The 16,551-nt window shown below is 39.9% G+C and overlaps 1 protein-coding gene across 6 annotated transcripts in view; it reads right to left on the bottom strand.

The window, feature by feature from the left end:
• The window catches only part of FBXL7 (F-box and leucine rich repeat protein 7), a 435,731-nt gene that overhangs the window by 228,097 nt on the left and 191,083 nt on the right, over window positions 1-16,551 (bottom strand). For 3 of the 6 annotated variants that reach the window (XM_063724067.1, XM_063724069.1, XM_063724068.1), the window contains one exon: window positions 2,476-2,518. The exons of the other annotated variants lie outside the window; for them this stretch is intronic. In XM_063724067.1, the coding sequence (XP_063580137.1) occupies window positions 2,476-2,518 (43 nt within the window). The remainder of the gene's footprint in view (window positions 1-2,475; window positions 2,519-16,551) is intronic. 6 annotated transcript variants of the gene reach the window in all.

Raw genomic sequence — 16,551 nt, 5'->3', positions numbered from 1 at the left:
TCTACACATTGTATCCCATCTCCCCTGTATTAGCTTGTGTTGTTAAAATGGAATATCTGAGACTGTGTAATTGATAAGGAGAAGAGGTTTAGTTGGCTCATGGTTCTGCAGGCTCTGCAGGAAGCATAGCGCTGACATCACTCAGCTTCTGGGGAGGCCTCAGGGAGCTTCTACAATCATGGTGGAAAGCAAAGGGGGAGCAGGCACAACACATGACAAAAGTGGGAGCAAGAGATGGTTGGTGGTGGGGGGGTGCCACACACTTTTAAATAACCATAGCTTTTGAAAACTCACTATTATGAAGACAACACCAAGCTATGAAGGATCAGCCCCCATGATGCAAACACCTCCCTCCAGGCCCCACCTGCAGCACTGGGGAATACAATTCAACATAAGATTTAGGCAGAGACGAATATATAAACTGTATCATCCCCCTTGATTAAAATCCTTCAGAACCTGCCTCCTTATTCACACTCAGGTAGAAGAGGTCTCAGCGACTGCATTCCTTATTGCCTTAGGGCCTCAGGGCCTTTGCATACCTCCTTCTCTACCTAGAATATTCTTCACAGAGCTTAATTGTTATATCCTTAGAATTCACCCTTTCTAGTATAATACCCTGTTATTCTTTATTTCAATGTTCCATTTTTTCCCTTCAAAACTAAACATTTATTGTTAAAAAATTTATTTACTTATTGTTAAAAAAAAAAAACAAGATTATCAATTGAACCCATTAGATTATGAGTTCAGTTTGGACAGGAAATATACCTATCTTACTATTGACTTCCCACCACCCAATATATTGCCTGTAATGTAGAGGCACTCAAAGATCCATTCAATCCATCAATTGAGCAATCAGTCAATATCCAACAATGTCAAAATGTGGGGGCTGATTTACGTTGTATATTATTTTCCTCCTTTAACATCTAGAACAATTGTTTATATCATTACCTTGACAATCAAACTATGACTTTCTAGCGATAATTTTTCATTACAATCCCAAACTGTTACTGCTCTTCAATATTTTGCCAATCTGTCTTCCAAACCAGATTCAAGCTCTTTAATGGCAAGAACCAAGTCCTGAAGTACATTCACTCACTCAACAAATGGGAGGCAAACACTGTTCTAGGGATTGCAGACACAGAGTTGTACAAGACAGGTGGGATTCTCGCCCTCAGGAGAGTATGGATTACCCTCACATTCATTACTTTAATCTATTTAGCATGCTTATGTGCCAAGCACTGTTGTAGACAAAAGGGATATAACAGTAAACAAAGATAAATCCCTGCCCTTGAAAACTCTCATTCCTATGTGAACTTACATGTGCACATCACAGTGCTGAGCCTCTAACACTGAGGCTGTCAATACATACTTATGATGTCAAAACATAAAATCAGGAAGAAGTTTTATGTTTATAAAAATTCACTGCATTGCTCTTTTAAATCATAGAGAATTGTGAGAATGCAAAATCAGAAGACAGGGTATCTCTGAAGCTCTGAGTACCATGGTTCTTTCAAGCCATTTTAAACCAGATAAAAATTGCCTAAGTGTATATATATATAATTATATATATATAATATATATGTAATTTTTTTTTTTTTTTACCTAGCCCATGTTACCAATCTACATGAACTGTCTATGCATAGAAATCTGCTTTATGCCTAAGATAATTACTGGGATTTAAGAAACTGAGAAAAAAGAATAGGTGGGATTGAGAAATTAGGTAAAACAGAAGAGGCCAACTAAACCCAAGTGCTGCCCTTCAAGGGCTCTAGTAACTTATACCACATTTCACACATGTGATTTCACTCACAAAGTATTTTAAGTAGTTTAGTATGCTGCATTGTCAAATGACAAAGAGCATTCTGGATTTTAAAAATAAATAAAAACATCCAGCCTTGTTTGCAGTAGTATTTAACTCCAACAAAAGAATGAAACAGAAGAAATGCAGTATGTCCTGACTTGGACCCTGCCAGTAGGAGATGGGTAATTTTTACAGGATTTTAACTGAATTATTGGATTTGACATCACCACATGGAGCTCTGCATCATAGTGCTTTTCTGTAATCATCTTTCAGAATCCCTATGTTGAATGGTAAAGTTCTACCTGCATAATCTTAGAAGAGAATATTTTTACCTCAACAAGTTTTCCTATACTCAAAGGTCAAAATAAATAGTCTACAGTTTTAGTAACTAACACCCCCCATAAAAAAGTTCTACCATTGAATTATAGAGCCTATAGTCTTTGAATTTCCAAGGCAGGGAGGTCTTTGTGGCAATTTCTCATTTTATTAATAGATGAGGGAGCTGGAATCCTCAAAGAGTCAAGGATTTCCCAACATGTTAACGAGCAGCACAAGCAACATTTAAATTTGGTGACTTGAAGAGTGGCCTCTGCACTCATCTAAAGCTGCTGTCTTTCTCAACTTCCTCCACCCTCCTCCTTCTCAGCACTCTCCCTTCACATCTTGCTACTCACCCTGAACCACTGGAAGGAGCAGAAGGAGCAGAAACTCAGGCCACTGGAGGACAAAGAACAAGGAAGAGTCAGTCTCTGTGCTACTACCAGCCCTCTACTAAGGACGCAGCTGAGAAATGAGGACCTGCCACTGCTGAGTGTGACCCTGCTTAGATGCTCTGCATGACATACATTGACCGTATCTTTATATTCTGGGAAAATACAATTGTATTTATTATTTTGTGTCTTCAGTTCATTAATGCTATGTGCTTTTTCAGCTAAAGTAAGGTCATTATTACTTACGAGTCTGAATTGGACATTATAATTTTATTTTAAAAAGTAAAATTTTAACACTCCATTTTGAATCAGAGATGTCACACCTTTCAAAATTAGCACTTACTTATTATCATCTAGCTTCCAGCCTTCACTCTACCAAACTTTTCTGACTTTATGAAATTCACAGGACACATAATCTGTTTAAAAATTATTAATATATTCTATCAAAAGTTAATGACTTTTCACCTAGATCAATTAGTGCTTTGCTAAATTAATTTTATTTTCAGATCCAAGTTGTTTTATGCATGCACAAAAAGTGAAGCAATAACTGTCAATATTTTTGCTTCATTAGAAGAATTTCACACAAGATTAAATGATCTTAATTTTATGTCAGTATTACCAGACAGTTCAAATGAAAAATAAAGTTAATTCCAGAAAAATTTGGTTTTCTTCATGCACATCACAGAATCAAAGTAAATTTTTGGAAATTCATTCTGTTGGAGGTGAAACATGTAACATTATTTTGAATGCCCATTGTAACCTCAGTTTACAAATATAACATTGTAAATAAAATGTAAAAATATTCAGGCTGAGTTATTTATTTCAATACTAAAAGTAGAATTAGTAAGCTCCATTTAGCAGTATTTACTCCAAATTTAGCATTTGTGTAAGTAACTGTAGAAAGTGTCAGGCCTGTGAGCCCAAGCTAAGCCATCATATCCCCTGTGACCTGCACGTACACATCCAGATGGCCGGTTCCTACCTTAACTGATGACATTCCACCACAAAAGAAATGAAAATGGCCTGTTCCTGCCTTAACTGATAACATTATCTTGTGAAATTCCTTCTCCTGGCTCATCCTGGCTCAAAAGCTCCCCTACTGAGCACCTTGTGACCCCCACTCCTGCCCGCCAGAGAACAACCCCCCTTTGGCTGTAATTTTCCTTTACTTATCCAAATCTTTCAAAACGGCCTTACCCCTATCTCCCTTCGCTGACTCTCTTTTCGGACTCAGCCCACCTGCACCCAGGTGATTAAAAGCTTTACTGCTCACACAAAGCCTGTTTGGTGGTCTCTTCACATGAACGCGCATGAAAGAAAGTATTTTCTCAAGAATATTTTGATCTACAGAGAAGAGTCAACTAGAAATGTCAACAATTTCCAATGTGTTAGCCATAAAGTGCAATCTTGAAGACTTCAGGTAATTTTATTTTTTTAAAAAAGGAGATGATGATAACAATGAACCTATTGAAAAAATATATTGTTCAATAAAATACCGGTGACTCAGTATAGAAAAAAGCACATGCAGAAAGAAGCAGAATGAGACCACTTAACAGATCCAGAGAGAGACAGATACCGCGTGGCTCCTGATGGCTAGTTCTCCCAGAGACTCAATACTGGCTCCATTATGTTTGTGTGAGAACTTTGTTGTCTTTCAATGCCATTTTTATTTGAGCTCATTTGAGTGAATTGGGTCTTTGCAAACCAAAAAGTCTCACTTCAGTTTTCAAGCAATACTTCCTGTATGAGCCATGACAGCCTTCAGTTCTGAGTCAGCACTTTCACAGAGCTGTGATTTTTTTGTTTTGTTTTGTTTTGGTACGGAGTCTTGCTCTGTCTCCAGGCTGGAATGCAGTGGCGCAATCTTGGCTCCATGGCAACCTCCGCCTCCTGGGTTCAAGCGACTCTCCTGCCCCAGTCTCCCAAGTAGCTGGGATTACAGGAACCTGCCAGCACGCCTGGCTAATTTTTGTATTTTTAGTAGAGAGGGGGTTTCACCATGTTGGCCAGTCTGGTCTGGAATTCCTGACCTCAGGTGATCTGCCCGCCTCGGTCTCCCAAAGTGCTGGATTACAGGCGTGAGCCACCGCACCTGGCTGGAGCCATGTTTCTTCATTCACTTAGCTGTCTTCCTCTTAATCTGGGAGTCTTTAAGGCAAGAATCATGTACTTTACAGTCATCTTTAGCACAGTGGCCAACACTTTGTAATACTTCGTAAATATTTGGAAAATAAATTAATGAAGATTTATGAAGATTTTTATCTTTACAATTATAGATAAAAAACCTCATTCCATGAAGGGTGTCTTACCTTCCCGAATTTCCTGTTATGTTCTTCTTCATGCATTTTTTTATTGCGTGAATATTGTTTTTCTATTACCTTCCATTACAAGATTTATCATGTTCCCATGTTGGAAATTTTTTTTATATGTCTATCTCCTCAGTTCAACTGAGAGGTTCTCTTAAGGTATTTAATCCCCAGTATATGCATCCAGTAAATGTTCAACAAATATTTAAGTATTAATTAATTAAATAGTACACAAATGAAAGAACTGAAGCATGACAATGATGACGCTCTGTGGCCAAAAACAAACCACTTCCACAAAAGGGAGAAACCCCAATGACTTAATGCTGATGAACAGCTGATAAATTCTGAGACTGACCTACATATGCTACTCTTTGCTTAAATCTAATGTTTTCTGATGAAGGTCTAAATATTTATGTGAAAAGCCATAAATAGTCGTTGGACTATTTGAAGTGTTATTTTGGCTTAGATTCTCTTGCTTCTTTTTCATAACTTTTGACCCAGAGACACAGAAAGTAGTTGGTCTTTCAATAGCTACGTGACTCCTAGAAACCTGGAAATCATGAGTTCAGTCTCAGTGGTGAGTGGAAAAACCAAAAATATCAATAGAAAATTTTCTCTGTCTCCAACCTGACTCAAAAAATTCACAAATGTCTTCTGCATTGAATTACACTCTTCCTCAATTCTCAGCAACACACAATATGCACATAGGAACTGATTAAAGGATTTGGCTAATTCAGATTTTTTTAATTAAAAAAAAACACTTTTTCTGAAATAATAATTTGAGGCAAAATATTTTAGTACCCGACTTAAGAATATCAAAAATCTGTACCTCACTTTATATACAACCTCACCAGGGAAGACAAATATACTGCAGAGCATATGGCAAACAAACTAAATGCAGATCAGTAACAATGATACTGTAGAAAAAAAAAAAAGTCCCATTGGAAAATAATTGTAACTAAAAATACTCAAAGAAAACTAAGAATTGACCATAAATTATCCAAAAAGTATCAACCAAGTTTGTTTACTAAAAATTTGTCATTTGAAACAACAAATTATGTAACAAAAATTATTAATTCCACTCTATCTGCAACTCAGTGTTTCTGTGAGACACTTCTAAATACTTAGATTGGCATGACTCCATTTGCTGAGGAAAGAGCTAAAGAGAAAACTACAGTTTGTAAGACACATGAAGGCCCAATTCTTTCCTCCAGCATGACCGGCTCACACAAGCAACCACTGGCAGACTCCACTTATTATCATAGTTAAGGACATGCAATTTGAATTATCTTAGTCTCCAAAAATCAGAAAATTGGTTCCATGCAGAAGCCTACAATTACTTTGAAACAGCCAGAGATTAACAATGTACGTATTATTGAGTGTGTCTGCAGCAAGGAATGCTTTTGGCTTCAGTCTATCTGTATTTTATCTGTATTCTATCATGAAAGGAGGATTTAAAACATGCCATTTTGATCAAATGCATGGCCTCTTGAAGTCTTTAGAGACTAGGGTGAACTCATGTTTATATTTCAGTTCCACTTCAGGAAGAGCCTTTGTCTCTATTAATGAGAGGAAATCAGTCATAATGGGAGGGAACAACCCAATTTTCATTATCTTTCTGATAATTAAAATGGTGGAAAAATCAAACATCAACAACACCTTTAATTTTATAAAGACAATTGTTAGAAGTAGCTTTAGTTTTCCTTAAAAGCATGGGCTATGAGTTAAGCAAGCATAAGTTGAGAACCTCACGTCCCCACTCCTGCCAAAATAGATGAACATATGGTCCAAGTGCATTGTGAAGACAGTATAATATATGTAGTTATGTGAGATTATTGCATAAGTTCTATGTAGTTATAACTTATCTTTTACCCAATACATTCAGCAAAACATCAATTAGGGCTGTGATCTGGCAGGGTTACTCAGAGTGGGGATTTCCTACCCAAGGATAATACACATTCTAAGGCACAATCTCCTACCTACTGAGTCAGGATATGGCCGTCAGGTTAGTGAAACCTGTAATTGTAGTGTGTTTCCTAAGAGACCTGTAGAAAGTCTGGCTGGATCAGTTTTTGACTCTGATTTGGGAACTCCTAACCTGTTCTAGGCACATACTCCTTCTTTCTGCATTATGGGTTTGTGTCTTTCAAAAAGAACCTCAGAAGGTGACCTCCCATTTGAAATACGGTTGCTGCTGATATAATTATTTAAGTGTTAGGTCATGTTGGGATAGGGTGGGCCTTTAATCCAGTACGATGGGTTCTCTCATAGAAAGAGGAGTGGAGCACACAGAAGGAGCACAACGGGATGGCAAAGGAAGAGGCTGGAGCAATGCAGCTGCAAGCTGGGAATGCAAAGGGTTGACAGCCACCACTAGAAGCTAGGAAGAGGCAGGGAAGGTCACTACCCACAGTCTCAGAGGGACCTTGGCCCTGTGCTCATTTTAATACTGGATTTCTAGCCTCCAGAACTGTGAGATAATACATTTATTTTGTTTTAAGCCACCCAATGTATGGTACTTCGTTTCAGTAGCCCCCAGAAAATGAACATACTCCCCAATTATAACACAACAGGAAACAAGATTCATGGAGTGAATGGTAGAACCAGACCTGAATGCTGATTCTCTTCTCACCTGAAGTGCCACAGTTACCTTCTTGTTGTGTGATGATCAAAATGTGCTCTGAAGACAACTACCTCACAAAGAATTGGGGGTGCTTGAGAAAGAAAAGAAAAGAAAAAAGAAAGACAAGTTCCTGAGTTCCATCTATGACCTAGTGTCTCAAGGTCTATGGCAGGCAGGGAATGAGCATCTGCATAGCTAAGAGATGTCTAGGCTACACCAGCACTTATAATTAGTTTGCAAACCTTGTCTAAAAGAATACGGTTTCCTGATTAATTTGATTTGGAGTTAATTAAGCATCATTTAAGCTATCCTTTGATTTTAACCTTTGTTATGGAAAATTGTTCTATACTTATAGTCCAAATTCGTTTTTAAGCAACTGGACTCAATAATACTAATTGTGAGTCACTGTAGAATACACTTGAGCTCTGTGGCTCTTACAGAAAGAGAAAAAGAAACAGAGAAAAGACAGACAGAATTCTTTTTAAATTGGAGACAACCTAAGACTGTCAACTGGTATCTATCATCACTGTTTTAAATAAAAACTAGGAATAAAATACAGTGTTCTATATTACAAAAATAGATATACCACACCACCCCTATTTAGTTCATTTCACTATTGAGTGGTCAAAATAAAAGGTCTTTAGATTAGCTCTTGGGCGTCATTATTCTAGCTCTGAGATTTTTCTTCTTTTTCGGTATCAGGACTCCTTAAAGTAATGAAATTTTTGTCAACGTGCCCCTCCAATGCCCACGTGCATATGCTCAATTTGTATGCAACTTAGTAAACTCAGGGTTAAAGATACATGACTTATGTTAGGTGGTGGCTACTGGGATGGAATGTGTACCAATTTGCCTATGTTCTGGAAGTTATTATGCTTTCATAAAAATCCTGTATAGCCATCAGTTATTTTTTAAGAGATTACAGATTATCTGTTTGGTTTTTTCTCGGTGATTTTTCTAAAAGAACTCCTCTATCCCTCTTCCCCTGGCTTATGCTCATACTCCCTGTGCCCCAACCTCTGGAAGATGCATTAAAAATCAAAAAAAAAATTGTGCTTTCCATTTCACATTGCAACTTGCTACATTATTATAAGGATTGTGAATCATCACCAAATTTCTCTCTACAATATGAGTGAGTAGGTGGGTCTCACTAGGAATATTTCTATCCTACTCTAATAACAAGTTGGAAGCATTTGCTAATTTTGGAAAATAACGTTTCTTTAGCTCAGCTCTAGGATACTGGTTGGTTTTGGCAAAATTCAAAATAGCATTGGCATTAAAGTTGAAAGTCAGTTTATTTGCTCATGTTTAACCAGAGTCAGGGCAAAAGAAAAAGACAAAATCTCACAATTTTGCTTTTCAGACAAATTTTTTAAATATCCAAAAGAGAGAAGCAAATGAGTTCCTGTGATAGCTCAATCAAGCCTTGTGTGTGCAGAAAGTCTGTCAACTCTTCAGAAAAATGTCTTTGGCACCTCCATCATTCTGTTCTCACTCCTTCCACTCCCAATTTGTCTCCTTGAATCTAGAATGTAGAAATAGTCTCTCTGTCCATTCAACGTATTATCCCTACACACTATGGTCATATTAATCTCATAGCACTTATTCAATCTTATCATGCTTTGGCTCAAAACTCTACATATGCTCTCTAGTTGCCTTCAAAATTAAACATAATTTTTGGTCAGACATTTAGATCCTTCAAAATGTGTCCTCAAAATGTGTCATTCTCTCACTCTTCCTATATGAGTCTCTGTCTTCCACCACACCGTACTCTTGATTATAAATTTTGTGCTTTTAGACTTTCTAGACCTTGTAATTTTATAATCCCTTATTCCTGGAATGCTTTCTTGGAAAATCTTCACCTAACCAGAGAGGACCTATTCCTTAAGGCCCAACAAAAACACCAAACTCCCCTAGAAATCACTCTGGTCTCCAAAAGGATGCAATCTTACATGTACAAAAACCTTGATAAGGTGGTACCTGCAAATATCAGAACTTCCCATAATCTATTTTGTGTTAGGTTACCTGCATACTCTGCTTTTTTGTAAAAGCACTCACTCACTCCACAGCAACATTTATTGATCACCTACTTTGTGCTAAACAATGGGGATATAAAACTACTTAAGCAAACCTTTACATGATGAAGATGAACTTGTGAGGATAAAGACACAAAGACACTAAGGGAAAGGGCGAGGAGGGGCATTTACACCACTCAGGGTGTGAGGGAAGGCCTGCACAGAAGATACCCTTAAACTGAATTGGCGTTTCCCCATAAGTAACTGTGAAAGAATGATGAGGTTCCAGGGAGAGGACGTTGTTCCACAGGTTCTCAATGTCTATCTGGGAATTAATCTAGATCTTATCCTGATGAAAATCAGCACTGAAACTATTTTGAAAAGAAAAGTCTGCCCTAGTTATAAAGCAACATTATTAAAATAGATTGAACATTTATTTAATGCAAGGCTCCATTTAAACCTCCAATAGTGAGAAAAACTTACCGTAAGCAATATTGCAAGGAAGCTGGGCAAGGGTGGGTGGGATGATTATAATAGGAGAATTTGTTTTTACACAAAGGCACACACAGGATAAAGTCTTAATTAACAAGAATTTAGGTCGAGGTTCAGCTTACAGCACAAGAAGACATTAAAAAATTAAAAAAACAGCTTATGTTCCAGTTTTATTTATTTTAAATCCTAGGATATGTCTAGAAACCCTTCCAATTCAAAATAATCCTCTCCCTTTCCCTGAAGCCAAGGTGTAACATGAGGGTGAGAAGAGGGACATTTAGAAAGACAACTTTAAAGCACGACACCATTGTTTTACATTTAAGAAATCCTAAATGGTATTTAATTAATTTCTGGGTGGCTAAATGTACTATTGCTTTCTGAAATGAGAGGAGACTGTGAAATTGCAGTTAACCACACCTGCCATATGTATTCCAGTAAAGCACTGTTTCACTCCCAGAAAGGAAGAGCTTTCGGCCAAATATATTCAGCAGGACAAGGATAAGCAAGAAAGACACAAAGGAAAAGAAGTGACAAAAAGTAGCAAAGGGAACCTCATGTTTGGCCTGCAGACTCAGTGGACATGCCTCTTCTGTGAAGATACAAATTTTTTGAAAATTCTTCACTGTAACTGCATCAGGCCTAAGCAAAGGAGGAACATACACCTGGTATTTCACAGAACAGAGAAAGCAACTGCAGCCAGAAACAGGAGAACTCAACTCTCGAACATGAGTGTTTTTTCAGTACAAGCACTTTCTCAGCATAGGGGTTAAGAGCTTGATCTCTGGATTCAGACAGGCCAGGGTTGAATCCCAGCTCTAACTTTCATGTGTTGTATGACAATCTTTCTGGGTATGCTCTGTCCCCACTATAAAATGGAGATAATAAAGCCTACTTCGGAGAGTTTGTTGGAAGATACAGAGATAATCCGTATAAAGTCCTCTGCATGGTGACTGACACACAGGGAGAAATCCATAGATCACGGCTGTTGTGACTACTCACTAAGAAATTACCCCAGTGATTAACAGATGTGCAGCATTTTACTTCCTTTTTCCATATCCAGCCAATGGTCCTCTTCAGACTAACTTAGAAGGGGCACTTGTTTTCAAAACGACTGTCGATGGGAACTGGGTAAGGCTCTGGCCACAGACCTTCCCAGTGCAGGGCTATTAGTGCAGACTTGTCACAGAGCAAGCAGTGAGGGACTGCCAAGGGCACGGGGCTGGGAGACTCGGAGCTTTAAACACTTTCCCCTCCTGAGGCCCTGGACGCCTGCTGGCTTCTATTTCCTTCCATCCTTGGTGTCCAGGGAGGGTCTGACACAGGGAGCTGTTTTGGGGGAGGATTCCTATTCATGCTTTAGAACTGTGCAAGCTGAAGAGACAGCCTTAGAGGAGAGGCAGACTAAGGTCACTTGCAAAGTTCAAGGTCATCTTTCCTTTTCCCTTCTTTTGACTCTAAAAGTAAAAAGTTATTAATTATATCACAAGCCTAAAAAAATTCTCCTGATCCCGATCTTTATGAAGTTGGGTTAGATACTCAGGCAGCAGTATCTGTTTTTGTTTATTTTTGAGCAGGTCTGTTGCCTATGCTTAAATGCTCTTGTTAAAGCTCTCTGTTTTATAGCTAATCACATTTTTATGGCAGGCATGAAGCTCTCTACAAGGCCCTTACTGAGCTGTTCCTGTAAATCAAAACCTTACTCGGCTGTTCTTCTAGCTGGCAGTGGAACAGGGTTAGTTTTACCATTTATGGTTGCAAAGTCCATCCAGAATCTTTTTTTTGTTCCCTTTAGCTTTTTGTTTTTTTCCACTCAACCTCCTCCCCAGCTCCTGCCTTAAAAATGTATATTCCAGGCTTAGCTAAAGTACATATGAATAGGTTATTTCATTTCCTACCATGGCACATTAATAAAGGTGTCAAAATGACAGAGGATGCTTGGCTTATATTTCTGTGTCCTAGAGCTATTCCTCGAGGGCAGCCTGTAGCTATTTGGGAAAAGGTCTGTTTTGTGCTCCTGGAAGCTGACTTCCAAGGTCTAGTTAAAGGATTAAAATACTTTCTAGTAAAATCTATTTATAAGGTACAGAGGACACTTACATGCATCTTGTCTTCTTAGGCCACTCACATCTCAGCATTGTCATTACCTTCAAGCCTGTGTCAGGCTAGGGACAAAGAAGCCCAGGCATTTGACCTTTTTTGCTCAGCATCTGTGTTAACACTGGTGTTAACTGCCCCACCTGCTTTCCTAGTTATGACAAGGCTAAGACAAAATAAAGGAATGTAAGTTTATGAAAAGTCAAAAGAAGACCTATACTTATGCACAGGTGAAACAGGAGGAGTTTTCCCTTATCCCTTTGCAGGACATGCAACAAGGGTGAGGCTTGTGTCTTTGGTGCACCATTACTCAGACCCCTAGAGGGAGCATGCAGACAGGCATGTCATGGGGAGTATGGGCTCCGACCCGACAGCAGCGTCTAGTGTTGAGTGTTTACAGCTCCCAAAGCCCAGTGGGTGTGCGTTACGGTGTGTTCTTTCAGCTTAGCCGTCCCCAGGAGGCTTGTGTTAATCAGTTCAATTAGACTCTGCCTTATTGTAAGGACAGAGGGCTTTCAGTATCCTGGGTTCTTGCCCTAGTGTACCAGAAAAACTGGATCACACGTGGGCTTGGAGAATGAGTGCGATATTGAATGGTGGAAGTAGCACTCAGCAGATGGATGGGGAGCCAGAAGGGGGATGGAGTGGGAAGGTGGTCTTACCCTGGAGTCGGGTTGCTCAGCGGCCAGGCTCTTCTCCAACCACCTTCTGCCAAATTTCCCTCAGCATCTGCGTCGTTCCACCACTGATGGCCTGCCAGCATCTGTCGGTGTGTTCTTCTGCCAGTGTGTTCCTCTTGACGTCCAGCTGCTTTTGTGTGTGCCCACTAGGGTCTTGGGGTTTTTACTGGCACAGGATGGGGGGCATGGCGGGCCAGAGTGGTCTTGGAAAATGCAACATTTGGGCACGAAAACAAGAGTGCCTGTTCTCACTTTGGTCCGTGGACACAGGCCTGAGGGTGGAGCCCTCGCCAGAGATCCTGCACTTCTCTACACAGCACTTCCCTGCCCACCTCCTGTATCACAGGGAAGCCACTTTTTTAAAGAAAGTTAAAAGGAAGCAAGGGAATAAGGGAATATGGATCCTGTCCAATATTTCCAAAAGAAAAGAGTCCTCCCAGGCACCCGGGGGAGCTTGTTTCTGTGGGAATAAGAGAAGGTGGCAGTGTCCAGAGGGCTTTGGGCTGTCTCTAAGTCCCGCATCTGGTGGCATCCACCATCGCCCATTCCAGTGGTCCAGGCTCTGCAAATTCCAGGCAGACAGCTCACAGGAGATAAGGAGATGCTTTTTGGCCCAAGTCACTTGCCAAAGTAAGACCCCATGAGAAGGCAGTTCTAGCTCTGACATTTGGAGCTCTACTTCTCTAAATGTAGACCACATCGTTCCTCTGACCAAGCTTGGCGCTAGGCAAGGCACAGGCATCACAGAAATCAGTAAAATCCCATCACTGTCTGGTCCTGATGGAACTCATTGTTTTGTTTAAGCAGCATTACTCCAACTGGTTCAGAGGCTCAGGGCCTAATCCAAACAGGACTAAGCAGAAAGGGAATGAGTCTAGGAAGAATGGGTGGTGAGTGACAGAAATGAAGGAGGAGCCAGCACTCACCATAGTCACCACTCTCTCCTTTCCTTATTCCTCATATCTTCTTACATCTGTTTTCAGCCTCACTTTCTTGGATGGCTGAGAGCAGACTTCATGTAGGCACCACCCGCTTAGCAACTCCAGCAGAAATAACATTTTTAGCCCTATGTACGAATAACAACCCCTAGAATAGCTGTGACCCCGAGATCATTTGCACGATCTTTGGAACACCTTTATTTGCAGCCTGATGGATCAGGCCTGGATGATTTCAGATCAGGCCTGGATGAAGTCCCCGCTTCTATGGCCAGGGGTAAAAACTCTATCATCAGAAGAAAGGGGATAGGAAAGTTTACTGGCTTTTCCAGTTAATTCAGGAGAACAGGCTTAACAGTGCCACGACATTCACCTAAGAGAGAAAAACTGAGAGGCAAGCAAAGATGTTAAATGAAGAGCTTGTAAAAGACAACAGAGGGAGATACAGAATGGGCCAAGGTCCGCTGCAGATGTTAGTGTTTAAGTGGGGAGAATGGGCAGTCAATATGATTAGAAAGGTCCGCTTTTTGTAGCCTTTTTGTAGTTCTGTTAATAACAAGGGCTAATACTTAGTATTATTGGGTGCCAATCACTATTCCAAGTAATTTAAATGCATTACCTCAGTTAATTCCCATCTCTATGAAGTAGGTACTCTTATTATTCCCATTTTACAGAGCAGGAAACTGAGGCATAGAGGGATTCAACAGCTGGTAGGATCTTTCAATTAGAAAAGAGAAGTGACCCCGGATTCCAATTGAGGCAGCCTCCTCTGAGGGCTCAGGCTCTCACTTCCATTCTCTGGCCCTGGCTCTCACCCCATCGTGGCCGGCAGAGTCTCTGCCATATCCACAGCAGACGCTCAGGCACGGCACATTCCCAGAACCAAAGTCCTGTCTCACCACACACCAGTCTTATCTGATTGCTGTTTATCAGAACCCTAAACCAGCCACCTCTCATCTGAACTGTGCTTCTACCATCCAAATCCAGCGATGCGGGAGTCCCTGTGCATAGGTTTCATCCTTGAAGGTACCATTGACTTTCCAGACTTCCCTTTTCTCAGTCGACTTCATCTCAGAAGATGATGAAATGATAAGGAAATCTTTAGACTTCCCTGAGTCAGGCTAAGAGAATTAGGCCAGGCCAACACCTGTCAGTGATCTTAACGCTCTGGGGTAAATCATAATAGTTAGACTCAAAGAACTCTTCTCCCCTGCTGTGACAGTGCTTGGAATTTAAATAAACTCGAAAGAAGAAAAGTGGGCAAAAGGTAACAGGCATCAGAGGAAAACGTCAGCCCCAGAAGTACACTGAGCAGCACCTAGATCCTCTTGGGTTTAGTAACCTCCAAAGCAACAGGAAAACCCATCAGAGAAAACAACTGCACTGGTTGCCTACAACAGGAAAGGGAGGGTAGGAGAAAGAGCCAAATGACGGCAGGTTAGCACTTTACAGCAAAGGCTTGGAGGAGCAACCGGAATGGGTATCATTCGAGCTTTAGATGCAAAGGTCCGAATATGAAAATTGGTCTGTTCTCACTGTTGGTTGCAATTACATGAAACATCAAGTTGATTCATGATTTTCCCTTTAAAGGCAAGGAATACCACTCAGTGATGCTAGGCCAACCCTTGGTGTGTCTGCTATGTGATGTCCTGATGAAAGATGGTGGGGAAAACTGCCCATCAAGCAGGATGTGCACTCCAGTGCCTCAATACTGACAAGAATAGAAGTCAGTTGTCACCCTAGGTTATCATCCTGGGGGCCTGGTGTCAGGAAAAAGGTGACACCAACAGATAGGAAAGCTCATTAAGAGGGATGGGAAAGCCATGTCACATACAGGAAACATTCCACTTTTCAAGGTACAAATTGAGTATTTTAAATGAAGATGAAAAGGGCATCCTTTCCCTTAACTTAGAGTGCCAACATCCTCAAACACTGATAACACTCCAAGCACAGAAAACCACTCATTTTCCTCTAACCTCTAAATCCATTCCTACAATTACAGCAGTACTGAACTCCCTGTGGCTCACACACTGAAGAATCCAGTATCTGTTGACCAACGAATCTGTCCCCATCCTCCATCCCCACAACATTCCCAGCCTCTGGTAGCCATCATTCTACTCTCTGCTTCCATGAGATCCACTATTTCAGATTTCACATATGGGTGAGATCATTCAGTATTTATCCTTTTGTGTTTGGCTTATTTCACTTAACATAATGTCCTCTAGGTTCATCCACGTTGAGAATTACAGTAAGATAGAAGAAATAAGTTCTGGGGTTCTATTGTTAACAATAATGTATTGTATATTTCACAATAACTACAATGGAGTACTTTGAATGTTCTCACCACAAAGAAATGATAAATATTTGAGGCGATGAATATAATTCCCCTGATTTGATCATTACACAAAGTATACATGTACTGAAACATCATACTGTAGCCCATAAATATGTACAATTACTATGTGTCAACTAAAAATAAAATTTAAAAAAAATAATATTTCCTCAGGACTGCTTTCACAAATCTATAGTGTTAACTGGAGAATGCTGAAGAACAATGTATATTTATTCTAATCATTGACCAAAGGGACAGTTTCCTAGCTGGGGATTATTTATTTTAATTGAATTGGGTTTTGGTTATACCCATAAAGCTGATTATTTTAAGTAATTGCTTGGTTTTGAAAGTTGGAAAGCAAAAGCTTGTTTTCTAACATGAAGAAATGCCTCATTACTTAGCTCATTTGTTTAAAAATATATAGAAAAGGATCTTCCTACATAATGAGGATAGCAAAAAGGGCAGAAAACTATTGGTTTACACCAGTGGTTCTCAACAAGAAACAATTTTGCACATAACTCTCATCCTTGGGGATATGTGGCAATGTCTGGAGATATTTTTGG

The sequence above is a fragment of the Pongo abelii genome, chromosome 4 (assembly GCF_028885655.2).
Source record: "Pongo abelii isolate AG06213 chromosome 4, NHGRI_mPonAbe1-v2.0_pri, whole genome shotgun sequence".
In the NCBI taxonomy this organism is placed as follows: Eukaryota; Metazoa; Chordata; class Mammalia; order Primates; family Hominidae; genus Pongo; species Pongo abelii.
Note: the sequence above shows the minus strand (reverse complement) of the source record. Positions and strands in the feature narration are given on the sequence as shown.